The 17,366-nt window shown below is 40.5% G+C and overlaps 1 protein-coding gene across 1 annotated transcript in view; it reads left to right on the plus strand.

Annotated features, from left to right (window-relative positions):
• tafa5l (TAFA chemokine like family member 5, like) overlaps nt 1–17,366 on the plus strand; it is a gene marked incomplete at its 5' end in the record, with an annotated part of 59,570 nt that overhangs the window by 19,908 nt on the left and 22,296 nt on the right. Inside the window, one exon of the mRNA XM_080496191.1 lies at nt 16,560–16,687. Coding sequence (XP_080352317.1) covers nt 16,560–16,687 — 128 coding nt within the window. The remainder of the gene's footprint in view (nt 1–16,559; nt 16,688–17,366) is intronic.

Below are 17,366 nucleotides of genomic sequence, written 5' to 3' on the forward strand. Positions count from 1 at the left end.
AACATGAACCCTTTACATAAAAAGTTAGGAACAGCATGAGACAAAGCACTGATGAAAAAAACATGTCGCACAACAAATTAAACAGGACATCCTCAGCGATGACAAAACGTGAGAATTTCTTCATGCCCCAACTCAATGAATTACAAAATACCGACAGCATCATTATATCAACATTTTGGATGGCAGTGCTTTGCCTTTTCATGCCAAACACACAGACTGTACAGCAAATGAAAGCAGAGACTCCCCAGAATATGAGACTATGAGAGTTTGTAGTTTTTGAGTCGAAGCCAAAGGAATCGGCTTGGTTTCAAAAAGCTTAATGAATCTGTACATTTCTATCTCAACCAGAGAAACAAAACACCCATGTCATTAGGGCGATGCTGGCAGCCCAGCGGCTGTTAATGGCATCATTAACGACATTTGAAACATCAGTGAGGCAGAGTGGTACTGCTGTGAAGTGTGACATTATGATTGTGTATCTTTAATAACTTTGAACAACAGTACTTAGACACAAGTGAACTCTTTCTAGGTTTAGCTTTCTGTAACTCTGTCTTTTTCCTTTTTCTTTTCTTTTTTCTTCTGTGAAGCCCAGGTGGCAGATGGGTATTCTTGCTTGTCAAACGTCCTGTGAAGTGATGTACTGTTGTTCACTTCTCCTTCTTCCCTGCACCATGCACGGTTCATGTTTTGCTCCCCACAGTTTCCAATCTCACTTTACATTCCTGCACAAGCTGCACAGCTCACATCACAAGGAAAACTACGGGAAAATATGAACAATTTGCCACGGATGCAGGTGATACAGAGGATTTCTGGGCCCCAATTTTCATCCATGAATTTCAAAACAGTGAGAAAAGAAACTCACAAAATGAGAATACAGACTCCATCCAGAAAGTCCGACAGAACAAAACCAATAGGTCTCCTTCTTTCTTCATTAAAAGTAAGTGCAGGTGTAATTTGATTGTTTAACCAGCCAATCGATATTCGCTTTGCATGCCTTCCCTTTTGATGCCTTTTCCACTGTTTGATTCCTAACTGTGTGATCGGTTGTCTGCATTAGGCCCTTTCTCCCTTCAACTGCTGTGACATCAACAAATTAGTGATCACTTTGTGCCTCCTTCGTTTGCTTCGCCGTGTATCAGCTTGAATTTTGCTCCTTCGCCTCCCTGACTTGTGCTTTCAATACATTCCCGCTGAATAAGATTCCCTCGTAATGTAGAATGTGCAAGTGTTCATCCACTTGGTCGATAACATTTCACACTTCGGAAGCCCCTCTGTGTTATTGGGCAGTATCTAGCGGGGAGGGAGATAAGAAAGATGAGAGGACTGGAAGGGTTGAATCGGGGTGTCGCGGGGTGTCTGATTTGGTCGCACAATATCACACTCATGTGCACACGAGGTACCATTAGTTCCATCTCGCAGTGACTTATGATGGCCTTAATCTAACAGCCCTGACACATGGGCTACAGTCATGCAGCCTGTGTAACACCCCCCCCCCCCCCCCCCCCCCGCACTGCCTTTAACTGCCTCTCTCCCTCTCTGCAGACATCTCTTCATAACACTCAACAGATGCTAATTAATTTACAGAGAACTATGATTACAGCAGCAGGAAATTGATTATTACTGGCTTCCTGCCGCACCACACCCTACGCTCCATTAATAGCCAGTGCTTTAAATGAAGGAACTTGTTGCTTGCAGGGTCATATTAACATTTTCTGCTGACTGCTGGAATTTGGATCCATCACAAGCCGGGCTAAATTTGCTGCATATTGCACGAGAGTGCGACGGGTCTACTGCAACGACCACTCAGATATCCTCCCTGACCTTTTCCAGCAAAATCACCTCCATTCACTTTTCATGCGGGTTCCCATAAATGCCCCTTTGACCTTCATTGCAAATGAAAAAAAAAAAAAAAAAAAATGGTGACTTTTAAGGATGTTTATTGGTTTGTATATCACAATGAGGCTTTCACTCCAGTTGTTGTCATTAACACAGCGAAAACTCAGTGGTGTCTGAACTTTGTTTCACCCTTTCGCAGCAGCTGCGTTTGTGATCTTTAATGAAAGAGGACTGAGTGCAGCCAGTAAACAAAGGCAAGAAGTGCTGTCCTGATAGTGTGTGTTTAAAACAACCTTTAATGGAAGAAAAATTCAGGAGGATATGTGAGCTTGTTCCTTATTTGTGAGTCCTTAATAATGTCACCGCCTGAGTTTCTACATGGGTAAACTGCACAGTTGTTCCAAACATAACTCCTGTTTAATCCTTATGTACGGCTATCCCTGGCAGTACCTGGAATATGTATACTTCTCACAACTATAACATCTATGGTCCGTGGGCCAAAACCAGCCCAAGAAAATGACCAAACAAATGAAACCTTTTAATTTTTAACTGTTTTTTATGAGTACTGAACTAACACTGAGACTCAAGCTGAGACAGCATTAGTCTCAAGGCCATGCTGTCAGGGTGATATTGTAAAAACATGCATAATGCAACATCTGCAAGAGAAGATCTTTTGGACATTTCACCGTATTTAGCACAACAAAATAGCATTAAAATTGGCTTTATGTCGAGATTATAGTCATTTTTTGTATTAATTGTGAAATATTTCACACAAACAGACTTTTTAAAAGCTTACTTGGTGCCAGAACAAAGAAAAACTTTGAAGTTAAAACTGAATAAAAATATTAGTATGCCACTATCTTACCAGTTTGGCCCACTCAAGATTATATTGGGCTGTATGTGGCCTCTGAACTAAAATGTGTTTGACACCCCTGATTAAAAAAAACCTACCAGAAATAGAGCTTTGTGCATATATGTATTGTGTACCTGAAGAACTTCTTCAGTAAAAAGTCCAATCATAGACAAGATGTCCTCAATACAGTCAAAAACTGTGATGCTGAAGAACAGCAAGACATTAAACTTGGCATTTTCTGTGTAGCAGAAGCTCTCAGTTATAACTTCACAATTCTAGACCAACCCGTCAATCTTCTTCATCACTTTATCCATTTCAGCGTAACGGAGGCTGAAGCTGATCTCAGTATTGACTATGATCAAAATCCACACCATTTACACTTATGGGAAAATTTAGAGTTCATCTCAAATGGAAGTTTTTGGACTGTGGAGGAAGCCTGAGTATCTGGAGAAACCGCATGTGCAGGCAGCCCCCCAAGCTGAAAATGATCCAGAGGCAATTTCACCTTCAGATGAGAGCAGAATCCACTAAACCTTCTTGAGGTCAATTCTCCAAATAAAACCCAATGCAAGAAATCCAAATAAATACAGGTGTCCTCATCTTAGAGTTAAAGTGAAAATACATAGTTGTGCTAAAGTTGATGACTGAAACAAAGGCTTATGTATGCTGGTGGATCTGTTAATATAACCCCCCTGTTATATAGCTCAACAGTCTGGCTGCTGCATTCCATATTATTTAAATAACCCTAGAATTATGATAAGTGTTATGAGCTTATCTGGGAAAGTAATGAAGAACTGTTTGTGTCATTTGGCAATGACAACATATTTTGTAAAGTTGTGATTCACGGGTAAAACAATGCCAGAGACAATAAAAATACTTCTCTTTCTGGTCTGCACAGTTCAATTTTGTTTGCAGCTTTGCGATAAAGGCGGGTAAAACCCAGAGGTCTTATTTCAGAAGATGCTAAATCAGCTGTATGTACTGGTTATTGTGATGGTGCTAAATGCAAATTTAGTGCAGAAAAATACATACTTTTTAAAAAAAATAAAGCTATAACGTAGATAAAGACTAATCATATAGAGAATAATTAAAGTTTTTGCAGAAAGCTGAGTTTGCTTCATTTGACGGAGCATCCAGAATGTGTGTTGATAAGAAACACATATTATTTGGTACTAATGTGGAATAATGAGGATGTTGATTAGGAAAAGAAACCATTACTTACCCCTAATTGGATTGCAGGCTGCCTACAAATATCATGAAAACACTAAAACCAGATCAGCACCATGGACAGCGGTGAAGACAAAGTTGATACCACTGGAAGCATTTTAGAGTTGACAGCTCAGATAAATACTCTCTTTCCAGATCTACAAACAATAGGGCACAGTGGAGAATATATAAACACTATATTACATTAAAAACTGGAATATCTCAAGCCTTTTTTTATCTTTTTTTTTTTTTTTTTTTTAGATTTTCCCCTTTAAAGTCACAACAATACAATGCAACAATACAATACAACACACTTTTCTGAAATCATAATACTTGGAATATTAGAAGTATTTAAACACAATGTTAGTATCTCAACTGGACTTCATATTTACGGCTGTCAAAATTATAAAAATCTACATTTTCACAAAACCAAATAATTGCAATAGGGAATGACTACAGTCTCAACATGAAGCCAATTTTAATGACACTTTCTGGTGCACAATATACTGAAAAGTCCAAAAACGTTTCCCTGTGACTCATTAAGCATGTTTTTACAAATTCACCCTGACAGCATGGCTTTGAGAGTAGTTTGTTATCAACAAGTTGTCTTTAATGGCAGCATCACCAATATCTCAGTTTTGGTCCACAGGCCTATTGTTGGACACCCCCAGCTAACGCAACATTTTTTTTTTATTAATAACCTTTTTTCTTTTTCATTTATTTGTTTTTTAGATACACCTGCTTAATCCTCACTGGTTTTGGTCACTGGAGTATTAATACTGGAAAAGTGGCACAGTCAGGTTTAATGAAAAGGCTCCCATAACCATGTCAAAGTCTCTAATTACATTGGGGTTTTTTTTTTTTTTTTTTGTACTCCTCAGGGTTGGCTGAGCCTTTCTCAGAGATACATGTGTGAAAATGGTTGAAGCAGAAGTTCTTCATTCAAATAAAAGTTAAAGAGGTTTCTAAATTGCACGAAAAGCATGAAAGCACAGAGTGTCCCTTTGAAGGACATTTCCACAGGCCCTGTCTGTTCTTCAAGCCGATAACTTCAAACATTTCTGTTAAAAAAAAACCTACTGTGAACGGGGAATGTGTTGCTGCTCCGAATCTGCTCCATCATCATTGTTATCTGGCTCAATTAGCTACTGTCGTAGGCATAGTTTTCAGGAGGCATGCTGTCTTCCTGTTCCTCTTCACGTGTTTCTACAATTGTTTGCTGTGTGCAATTATCCACTTTTTGAAAGCATTCTCTCGTGTAAAAGAATATTCAATAACGGGATGTTTGCAATCACAATGATTTTGTGATTTCCCATCTCAGAAAGTAACATTAAACGTTAACTGCATATCTTAATTATCTCATGAAAATGATGTCTCTTAAGACAAAATACACATTTTTGCCCAACATATATTGTGTGTGTGGGATTACACCCTGAAGTTCATTCCCACCACTTCTCACCTGACGGCTGAAGCACGCACCCAACTTTCATTATATCACACTTAGTTAAAGGACCAGTGGTTTAGGTAATGCGAGGATTCAATTATTTTTGAATACCACGTCAGGAGCGAAGACGAGAGGTTTGTGGTTATTGCCTGTGGTCTGTGTGGCGCCGCCACCTTTTACACGGTACACTGATCAAGGCCAGCGTTTGATGTGTGGCCACATTAGCAGCTGACCTTTCACAGTGAACACGAGGCAGTGTTACGCAGCCGCTTTTCCAGAATACAGAAACTCATTTGTGCTGTTATTATCACAATCACAAAACATGCAGATTTCACTGACTTTCGCAGCTTCCTTTAATGAATAGAAAGTACAATCCAAAGCTTGTGTCTGATGCAGCCTCTGGGACATTTTCAAAGTTACAACCGTCTGCAGCTGGTGGCTGAAAGGAGACGGTTAAACAAATACATTTTTTATCTCCCTTACCACCCTGCTGGTATTCTCACATCCATAATAACATAGCAACAAGCCAACTTCAGCCTGGAAGTGAATGTAGTTTATGTGTGAGTTACCTTTAGAATTTATGGTCTGATTGCTGCAGATGGCAGCTGCATCGTTTCTGCAGTATGACATGTTTACAGCGCTACTCCATATTTGTGTTAATTTACCCAAAGCTTGCTCGCAGCCTGGCAATAGCAGCATGTGTTTTTTTTTTTCTTTTCTGAGAGTAACTTCCTGTTTAGTTCGTCTTTTCCATGACACATTTCAAGCTTTTCTGCCCTCTTTTTGTGCTCCTGCATGTCACTGTTGTGCAGGTTTGGTGTCCACACTGTACACGGGAGGATTATGTGCTTTTCCTTGCTTGTCTCCCTGCTCTCTCCCTTTAATCTGCTCCCCGAGTCTCTTCCCGCTGCCTTTCTCTGCTTGGCCTGTTGTTGCCATGCCACCACATCACACTGTAATCGTATGAAGCTTGATGGCAGCCAGGATAAGAGTGTGCAGGCTGCAGGGAGACAATATGCTGAATGGGGGCTCAGTCTTAACACTGTGAAGTGACTGTTGACCATGAATGAACTGAACGGCGACATGGAGAGGAGAAAATAAAGTCTTGGTTTTTTAGAAATATGAAAACAGACAATGACTGAAACAAGGCGCTGTCGGAGCCAAACAAATTATTTGGATGTTCGTTTCTCTTGTTTCTCATACGACTTTAATTTTCCGTCAGTGCTGCGAAGAGGTAATGAAAACCCAGCATCCCCCCTGTGTTTACTTTTGTCTTGATCATTTCAGTATAACGTATCCACACCGCACAGACTTGTCTTTGTCATTAATATATATATCACATTTATTGAAGGAAAAACCTCTTGAGGTGTGTCACCTCGTTTTCCAGGGGGATCCTTAATAGCACATTCAGCAAACAGCAATGATAAAAATAGAAACAACACACAAGCACAACAAAAACGATGGGACACAATTAAAAGACTAACAGAATAATCACAAGACAAAGCAAGTGCAATGCAGGCAGGACAATAGGGCAGAATCAAAAGAGAAGCAACAGATAAACATAAAAATAAAGCGAGTATAATGCAGAGATACAGCACGCAGGTAACATCAGAGTGTACATTGGACAGCCCACAACCCCACAAACTAAAAGCATGAGCACTGTGTTTTTAGATGTTTATAGAACTCTGTCTTAAAGGTTTGTAAGGAAGTTATAGAGTGAAGGGAGGTGTGTAGGTTGTTCCAATCTGAGGGAACTTTGACGTTAAATACTCTTCTCCATTTAACTCTGGAGGTTCTCGGTATGGTAAAGGCAGGGTATTGTGATTGTCTAAGTGAATACGATGAGTGAGGAACAAAGTATTGTTCAAGGTAGGGTGGGCAGGTCAGCAAGACACATTTAAAAATGAACTGTAACCACTGAGAGTGCTTTCTTGTGTTCGGGCAAAGCCAGTCAAGGTTTTCATATAGCGTGCAATGAGGACATTGTAGTATAAACCTGCATTAACTATTGAACGTGACATACAGGGGTTTAGATTTGTGTTGGACGTATTTTGATAGACAATATCAGCGTAATCTATAATTGGCACAACTAATTGTGTTATTATTCTTTTTTCTTACTGGGAAGGTGGATCAGTTGGCTGACCAGTACAGTTGACCAAGGTTGCAGTTAACTTTTCTAATGACAGAATTAGAATCAATGTGTGCTCTAAATGACAATTCCTTATCCAACCAGACACCCAGGTATTTGAAGGTGATTTAGTAGTTGTGATCCATCAGTACAACTGATTGTCAGCTTCCTGCATGTGTTGATGTTGTGACTCGTCCTGAATACCATACAGCATGATTTTGTATTAATTCAGTAGTAGTTTGTTGTTGTGAAACCAGTTTTGAACTGAAGCAAAGTCTGTTTGCAGTGAGTTCTGTATATGCAATACATTGGAATGAGATGTATAGATTATTGTCGTCAGTGTAAAAATGCATGGCAGATGGAGAGAATTTTTGGAAGATCATTTATTAATATTGAAAAGAGCAATGGCCTTAGAGAGGAGCCTTGTGGAACACCTTTAGCCATAACTAAATAGTCAGATTGCATAGCATTGAGTGTAACACAATGATGCCTACAACGTAAGTATGCATTAATATTTTCAATAAAGAAGAATATGGCCTAGTAATGGCCACATTCAACACTGAAACATCAGAAGGGACATTCGCCTCCATGAATATCAAGACCAAGAGAACAACTCGGTCATCCGTATTTTTTATTTGTTTCAAATTACTTTAAAGAACTGCAGACATTATCCCAAACAGGAAAGTTACCAGAAATAACTGCATTCAGTAACAAAATTAGACGGTTACCTCCTCCTACCCGTTTTCAGAGTAAGTATATAGTAAGTATATATATAGAACAAAAATGGTTATATGTGGTCTTGAGGTTGGTCTCTAAAGAATATACACCTCATGTCTGAAAAACAAAACACTATAGACGTGTATAGTTTTATAGTCACTATATAGACATAGTCATTATTTTTGAGTTATTGTCATTTTCTGTATTTTATCTCAGCTCCAACCTCCCCATTCTTTTGCGATAAGAAGAGATTCTGCACGTCATTTGCTGGGTTCGTATCAGGCAGTGTCTCACTGGAGTGTGCATGAGGCAATGTGTGTTAATCAGGCAGCACAAGGACATTGCGTCGTCACTCAGTGAGTTATTGAGATGGGAGAAGACAGGTAGTGAAGTGAAGTAGGTCAACCCTGAGGGTGTTAATCTGCATTGATATTACACGTTAAAAACTCACTAATTTGTTGCTCTGAGTCTGAGCAGAAATGCTCTTTCCATTCATTTGTGAAAATTCCCCCCATTGTCAGTGAGATTCAACCAGCTCCTCTGATGTTTTATATTAACGGCTCTTTATTTGTTCAAAGGGCTAAAAGATTGTCTTTTCATGAAGGAATTTAGGCTAGAGTTTCCTTCACTGCAGCACAACAGTAATTATAATAAAAATACAAAGAAAAAGTTACTTAAATAATTAGTTGTGCACATATTTTACACTTACAAGTATAACTCCAGTGCATTTGAACAAAAGCTCCATCATTTGTACAGCCTGCATTTCTAATTAAATGTCTGGAATGAGGAAGATTGTTGAACGTGATCCGCCATCTATTTGTGAATTTCTTCAGTTTTAGTATACAATATTAAAACTGTAGCATATAAACCATCATTGGCATTAACTTTATAAACATTGTGAAGCATTGGCTACAAAAATATTACAAATTAGAATGTTTAAACATTAATTGTGTGCAAGTATTTTGGGGAAGCTTGTAATTTTAAAGGTTTTATGGTGTATAATGTACTTAAGTTTGAGTACAATTACATTATTAGAAGTATTCCAAATTTCACCCCAATTACAGTTCAAAATTTGTAATTCATAGATGATTTTTGTAAAGGTTTATTGGACCTTTATTTATTCCTAAACCTGACACGTGTTGTAATTTTCAAAACATTGGCCTATATCAGAAAGAACAGTGTTTCCGATATTTACCATTCACAACAACTTTCTCTGTCTTGTTTTTAGTCTCGGGACAATCAAACTGGACAGTTTCAGGTCCTGTTGAAATTGATTTGCAAAATAAGAGAAAGCACAGCAAGTTACAACATTCCTGATAGTTTAGAGTATGGCCTGTATGTTTGACTAACGTGTTGGTGGATAAATATCAGGGCAGCATACCAAGACCACAGTCATATATAAAGTTGTACGCAAGGATAGTGAAGGCCACATTGGCCAAGGAATACAAAGGGCAACGATAAGTGAGATGTTTATAACGTTACAAATCTTAAGGCTCCATGATAACGAGGATCTAATGAGTGAAGACGATTTGTTGTTTCATTAACATTTATAGTTATCCGAGCATTGAGCAGTGAAGAATGGAGGTTGTTTCAGGTCACTGTTAAACTTCACAGAATCATGAGCCGTAATTCTGGATTCATAAAACGGCCCACTAAAGTGTTGGCCCACTGTGTGCTGGATTTTAATATTTTGGATCTCTAGTAGAGAAATGAGCACCGTTTTCCAAAATGTGTCCCCTCTTTAGATGTTTTGATGATCATAACAGCCAAATAGGTGTTTTGAGTATCGAGCTCCGTTCTGCAAGAGGCCTCTCCAATCAGAACAGAAATGTTTCATCATAGTGCAAAAGGCAATAACTCGGAACAACTCTGAAGTGATTTGCAATGACTCTTCACTGTAAGGGGACAAGTGGACCCAAACCATCCCAGCAAAATGCCCTCCACTGCGTAACATTGCCACCAGATCCTCTCTGCAGAGGTCAAGCTTTCAGGGTTTTTAATTGAGCACCCGTCTCTACGTATAAAACGCTTTAAAGACCCTAAATTTATGAGACAAGCAGAATTAGGTGTCACAGCAGAGTGGTGACTCACAAAAAACACTAACAGAATAGTTTTAGTTTCACATCGTTAATAACATAATATTGCCAAATTATTATCGCTCTGGTTTTACGTGTCCTTGATGAGCCGTTCTGGTAAATTCCCCACAGTCGTCTGTGATCTACACTCTGATCTGAAAGACTCCCTGCCAGACACACAATGAAAGTAATCCCATTTTGAAAACAAGCCCAAAAAAATACAACAGGAAATATAACAGCTTGCCCAACTAAACAGACATGAAGTATGGATGTATTTGTCGCTTGACTGATGGCTGTGTTTCATGTCGGATATTTCTGCTTTCGTAATTAGAACTGAAGGACCATCAGGCCTCTGGTAACAGGATGGAGGACAGAGGGCTGGAAATCTGGTCGCTACAAATTGGTCCATGATTGAAGATTAATTAATATCAGCCTGAAAGCCTGTAAAAAACCTGCTACAGTGTTTCTGGTGCCCAGCGAAGATAGTTGGCTAATCTTGTTGGATGCTTGCTGTCGCAGAAGAGGCATCTCTGTTATTATTATGGTTATTATTATTATTATTATTATTATTATTATTATTATTATTACTCAATCAGCAAAACAGACTCATAATTATTTGCCGGGTTGATTGATTCTCAAGTCTCAGTTGACGGTGCAATGAATCTTTTGGTGTCTTCTTGGTGAGGCACTGACTCTAAATCTGTCTCTTTTTATTGTACCTCATCTAAACACATTTTGAATGAGCTGCCTGTGGCTTTAGTAAAAATTTGATGTTATTTTTTTTTTGTGCCTTCTGCAGTGGCAGAATTTCATCAGACTGAGAGTGTGTCTGCTTTAGACGGCACTGTTGTGCCTCCTGCCCCGCTCCGAGTCTCGTCTGGCAGTGCTGTGTCACGCTGGGCAGGACTTGGCACTATGCACGGGGGGGACAGATGGTGCTACGTGTGATCTAGTTGGATCCCCGCAACCCTACCCCAGCAGGGTCCCTGGCAGCTGACAAGCCTGGGCCTCCGTCCGCTGTCCCTGGGTGGGGGTGCCCGGTGGTGACAGCGACAGGGCAGACCACCCAGGTGTGTCAGCCATAAAGGCAGAAGCTCTGTCTCGGACCCTCCCTCTCTTTGCTAACCCCCGCAGCCAGCTGTTTCACCGCCGCTGCTCTGGCTGCACATTATCACGGGGCGGGGGATTCCACGTTATCCAACCAGGAGTGTTGTGTTCAACCCGAGCGGCCAATGGGCGAAGGCAGGATACTCCCCTTCATAAACACTCACACCCACGATCAATTGACAGTCACCAATGAATGTCAAATGCAATGCACCTTTTGACATTCATGGACGTGTGAAAAACCTGGACTACTTCCAGAAAACCTTCACATGCACAGGGACAACATGCAAGCTCCACACAGAAAGGCCCACAGTGTTGGACTTACTGTTCACTGTGAGGCTGGAGTGCTATTCTTTTTATAATTGTGCATCTGAAAACAAATCCCAATTACAAAAAATGTCTTTTCCCAATGGATCCTTGCAGTTTTCCAGGAGGTCCAGAAAAATAAGTTGGTTTGTGTTGATCTATTCTGGTCAGTATTGGTTAATGTAAACTATTTTGGTCTATGTTGGTTTGTGCAGGTTTATTCTGGTTTATGTTAGTTTGTGCTGGTCTATATCTGGTCCTGGTTTACTGGATTAAGTTGGTTAATGTTGGTCCATTCTGGTTCATATTAGTTAATGATTGTATGATATTGAGCAGCTTTTGACCTAAGGTCTGATCCTGGTCTGTTCTGGTGGATCTTTAGCTGATCCAGCATCAAACGAGCATCAAATTGGTTATTTTAGTATCATGGACCGGAGTTTGGGTACGCCACACAGCATGCCTTGACTCATGTTCAAGCACAACAGAAAGTAGATACTTAGTAAAACCATAATGCTAAAAGAGGCACAATATTTCTACCCCATTTGTACTTGTTGATGACTCTGACAAGCTGGTGTAATTTCAAAAGCGGCATGTAAAACATACTGTAGGATGAAACCTAGTAGCAGACGCTTATTTTCAGAAAGCCCCTGCTCAGAAGCTTAAAGTCTGCTCCGGATACTGTTGATGTGTGTGGGTGGCTGCACCGTATAAGCTTTTTTAAACTGTCTACAGTTGCGGTTGCCAGCATATTGAAGAGATACGTTTGATTGATGGTGACGGGCTGGAGCCAAACTGCAACGGTGCTGTTTGTGTAGCTGCTTGTGTTATTCCCAACGTTGTTGTTGACGAGGTTATCACAGCAACCCTCTCATGCCACCTCCTCCCCAAAAAAGAAAGCGCCATGTGGCCGCTCGACGGCTTTCAGCACCGGCAGATTCATCAAGTCATCATAGATCAACTCACACTGTCACGGATGGCATTGAAAAAGTAACAAGGGCAAGCTATTGAATGCCTGGATAGTGTGGCAGGAGCTGAAAAATGCATTTATTTTAGCCAACCTCCGCGACTCCGTGCTGGCTGGGCTGATGCACTCCACGGTTAGTCAGCACTACCGCCGCTTTGCCAGCTCAGCTTTTATTCCTTGCCCTGGAAATTGAGTTTTGCTGGCCCTGTAATGTGCTCAAAACTACATCTGCAACTGACTGATAAATCTATGCTTTGTTGCGCCTGACGGATGGCTGTGAAAATGAAAATTCACCACGGCACGTTGCTGTGTCAGTAGGAAGGTCACTTTAAAACATCCACCCCCACCCCCCCCCCCCCCCCCCCCTCCCTCTCTTTCCGTCAAAATGACCATTTTGTCTCCGAATCTCTGTGTGGAGTCTCTTAATATTTTCCTAAGCTTGTTGTGCTCAATGAGCTGACAGGTTTCAAGATTGTTTTGTTCCACCGCTGTGTCTCCTGGCTTCATGGCCACACTGTGAGAGCAGACTGAAAAAAAAAACACAGCTCTCCTTCCAAGGTGTCAACTGTATCTATTATTTGCTGAGGGAGAGTGGCTTCATATTTACAAAGTAGTAATTGTGTGTGTGTGTGTGTGTGTGTGTGTGTGTGTGTGTGTGTGTGTGTGTGTGTGTGTGTGTGTGTGTGTGTGTGTGTGTGTGTGTGTGTGTGTGTGTGTGTGTGTGTGTGTGTGTGTGTGTGTGTGTGTGTGTGTGTGTGTACATAGGGTACTGTTCGGCCAGCTTGATAAATACCAGAAGATGACAGATCTTTATTGCAGAGCAGCAGTCGGGGTCTGACACTCCAAAGACCAATTTCAGACTGTTAACAAGGCCTGGACCAAGAATACCTCACAGCGAAATGTCACCAGGCTTCCCTCTCCACACCTCTTTACTTTTTGCTCCCCTCTTCTGCTTTCTCTCTGTTCCGCCCTCAGCTCTCCCGTGGACATTCAACGAATTGTAGTTCCTCTCTTTCAATTTGCCGACCATGTTACCTCGTTTCACAATGTGCTGGCCCCGGGGGATCGTGGGCAGGCAGGAGCAGTGGCCACGGCCAGGTCCGCAGAGAGCCGATAACCTTTCCGTGTTGCTTTAGCACGCTGTGTAAAGAACAATCAGTGCTTATCAGCCCCGACTACAGTCGAATGCTAATTCAATGTCATGCTGTCAGGCTGCGGTGAGAGAACGAGAGCATCACTAGCTTACACACTGACAGCCTGACGTCTGCTGCCGACAAATAACTTTAAGAAGACGGCAGAAAGGCTTTTTATTGCCTTTCTGCTCTGTAATCCTCTGCCCCTAATCTAGGTTTGGAAATTTTCCTGAAAATGTATTTTGGGTTTTCAGAGCCTTGCTGCTCGTGTGTATGATCACAAATATATGAAATAATAATACATGTCATTAATCCAACAGCACAACCACACTAATGTAAAATACTAACATTTTCCAATTGCAAGCATTGTACTGGGGATGGTTCTGACGACTTATTTCTCTGTCGACAAGATGAAAATTTTAATAAAAAATAATTGACTGATCGAAAGCAGGAAAATGCTCACTATATATTTGAGGTTGTGTTCTGTTATTTGACCTGAGTTGGATTAAAGTGTCTAATAACTTCATAGAACAAAGAGGTTGAAACATACTAAACACAAGATGTGATACGTTGCAGTGGTACTGTTTCCTGACTGGTAATCATAATTAATGTGCACATTACACCACATATTCCAGTTTTCCCCTTATTTGGATGCCTCGGGCATTTTAATTTTCACATGGTTAAAATACCACAGCTACAACCCACATACATTGTATTGAATTTACCATATCTCACGGCTTTGTTGTGAAAGTATGGCAGCTTTTTTGTGGAATTTTAATATAAAGTCTGTGAGTGCAAAGTAAACAAAACAAACCTGCTAAAAATCGCCATTTCTTCGTATTAACGAACTGCACCACAAGTGTGAACGCGGCCTAAATGATCTTTCCTGGTTTCACACTTCAAACTGTTGTGAGAACCAATGCAAATAAAAAAAGAATTCATATCATATCATTGGGGTAATATCATCTCAGTCAGTTGGAGCTGAAGCCTAAAAGTTTAGAAGTGAAAAATAAACAAAATTTGAGTGTTTACAGCCAGAATGACTTTATCTAACCTTTCTAACCCAATGTTTGTTTTTGGTTGAGCCGTGAAGTTTTGTTAGTCAACATACTTTAACACTTCCAAATCTCACACTGACCCGCTGATGGTGAGGATGCATTGTCAAAGATGTTGGCATCAGGCTCTGAGAAGAACAAAACAAGAGATAGAATTAAAAAAAACAAACAAACATGGAATTTGCTGATTTTGATCCTTCCATCATTTATATCATTTCATCCCACTTTGGGCTGCACAGTCCTGAAATCGATCTCATCCGACTATGGGAAGAAGGCCAACATAGACAAACACAAGACAAAGACAGTTATAGTCAATTTTGAACCCTCTTATGTTTAATCTGCATGGTTTATTTAGATTGTATGAGTGTTTGATGCACTCAGTGAGTGCTTTTTACGTTTTGTCCATGTTCACTTTCAATACCTTGCAGTTCTTCAATATAACTGTACTTTTGGTGGTTTGGTGGTTTTACTGGTTTATCTCATCTGTTATTAAAGGGTCATACCGCTATTCTTGTTCTTTTTTCTTTATTTTTGTTTTGTATGTTTTGTAATTTTTTATTTATTCATTAATTTCCCCTCATTTGTTCTGTCCACTCTACATATGTATGTGTATATCTCAATGTGATTTTCTTAAAGAAAATAAAAAAAAATTAAAATAAAGGGTCATAGCGTAGAAGTCCTGGGAGCTGCCACAATGGCCGGTATATAGTTTTAAAGCTTGATTTCTCAGTTTTGAAGTAGTTTTGGAATTTTCCAAAGATCATAAATGGCATAGGAGTTATTCTAATGTGGATCGGGTCTTCAAAATTCAAGAAAAGATGGGAGTTTAAGGGGAAGCTTAACCACATGTTCTTGAAAGACCAAAGTATCTGGAGAAAACCTCGATATGCACAGGGAAAATATAGAAACTCTACACAGAACCCCACCCCACCACCAAGTCCAGACAAGAACTGGGCATATTCTGACCATGAGTATGCTCGCCTCCACACCATTGTGCATCCCTGCTGATTCCGAGTTACATGACATTGAGAGTTTGAATAAAAGGAGCAAGGACAGACCTGTGGCTGGCAGCTTAAGACATTAAACCTCCATGTCCTTTGTTGGTCAGGGAGCTTTTGTTCTCTGAATATTAACTCATCATCTTAACTGACAGTATGTCTAATATGAGTATAAAGCTATTTGTAATTACTTCCATGGGTGATCAACTACTCGTTTGTGGTATAATACCTGCTGTGACCTTGATGTTGATGAAAAGTTATCACGTTTCTGGCCATTTCAACAAAAACTGAAAACAAATGATAGCCGAGCTGAAGGTTGGATTAAACTCGATTGCACAGGTGGTGCTTGAAAGGAAAATTGTGCATCTTGTAACAATACCTGAAAAAAACCCTCAAAAATCACAATCGTCTATAGAAAGTATTATTGAGACAAAATGTCAAAAGGAAAAAGCCAATTGTGTTGTGCAGCTGCAGGGAAGGAGTACATTAGCAAGTGAGTAATTTATGGACCGCCAGCTGGTCTGTAAAGGTTACTACCACAGGCAATTCAGACATGCTAGTTCAACAAGAACCTCATTAAAACACTACAGGCTTTTAGACATGTGAGGAAACTTCCCTGTCTGGTGACCAGAAGGAGAAAAAAAGATATTTTTGCTGGTTCCAAATGTTGTAACATTCTTTGGCTCTGTGAATCTGTCTGTCTAATATACCTCTTCGCCCTCTCGTCTTTCACCCCACAGCGCGGATCGTGCGGAGCCGTCAGTGGTGTGAGATGGCGCCATGCCTGGAGGGGGAGGTCTGCAGCCTCCTGTTCAACCGATCCGGCTGGACTTGCACCAGGGGCAGCGGTCGCATCAAGACCGTCACGGTAATTCTTAAACCCTGCCATGCCCCCCCCCCACACACACACACACACACAACCCAAAAGTGTCATGAGGAGCCTCGGTCCAGTGCAACAGGCAGTGCATTTCAGTAAACAGCAGTTTGGCTTCCAGCTTTTAAAGACTGCCTCAATATGAAGCCGCAAAGGGCAGAAAACGAGTGCACTGCAGCGTGTGGGTGGACACAATTAAAAATTTCTGTGTGGCGACTCAACCTGGTCGGTGGTACACCAGGAGGTGTTCACTTGCAGTTAATCAATGGTGCTGAACAAATTGTGAAATTGAAGGATGTCTGCTTGATGGTTTTGAATTAAATGACAAAAACATGATCAAAGATTATAGGTCTGCAGTCACTTAGGGAAACTCCTTATATCACTTAAGTGATATGCTGGCAGAAAACAGACTTTTGCAGAATAACAGATTTTTCCAGGTAAACCAAATTTTTTTCAGTCCATTGTAATTATACAAGCTGAGCCAATGTAATTAGATAAGTTGCTCCCAAGATGGACGAGGACTGGGAAAAGTTGGGTATCTGCTCTGGAATATCAAACATCATTTAAAACTCTTTTACACAGATTATTTGGATACCCTCATATCAGCTGAATCATCTGTATGCTATAAAGTCAGAGAGCCTGATGCTGTCATTCCCCGTTGACACGACAACGT

This window comes from Blennius ocellaris (assembly GCF_963422515.1).
Source record: "Blennius ocellaris genome assembly, chromosome: 5".
Taxonomy (NCBI): domain Eukaryota; kingdom Metazoa; phylum Chordata; class Actinopteri; order Blenniiformes; family Blenniidae; genus Blennius; species Blennius ocellaris.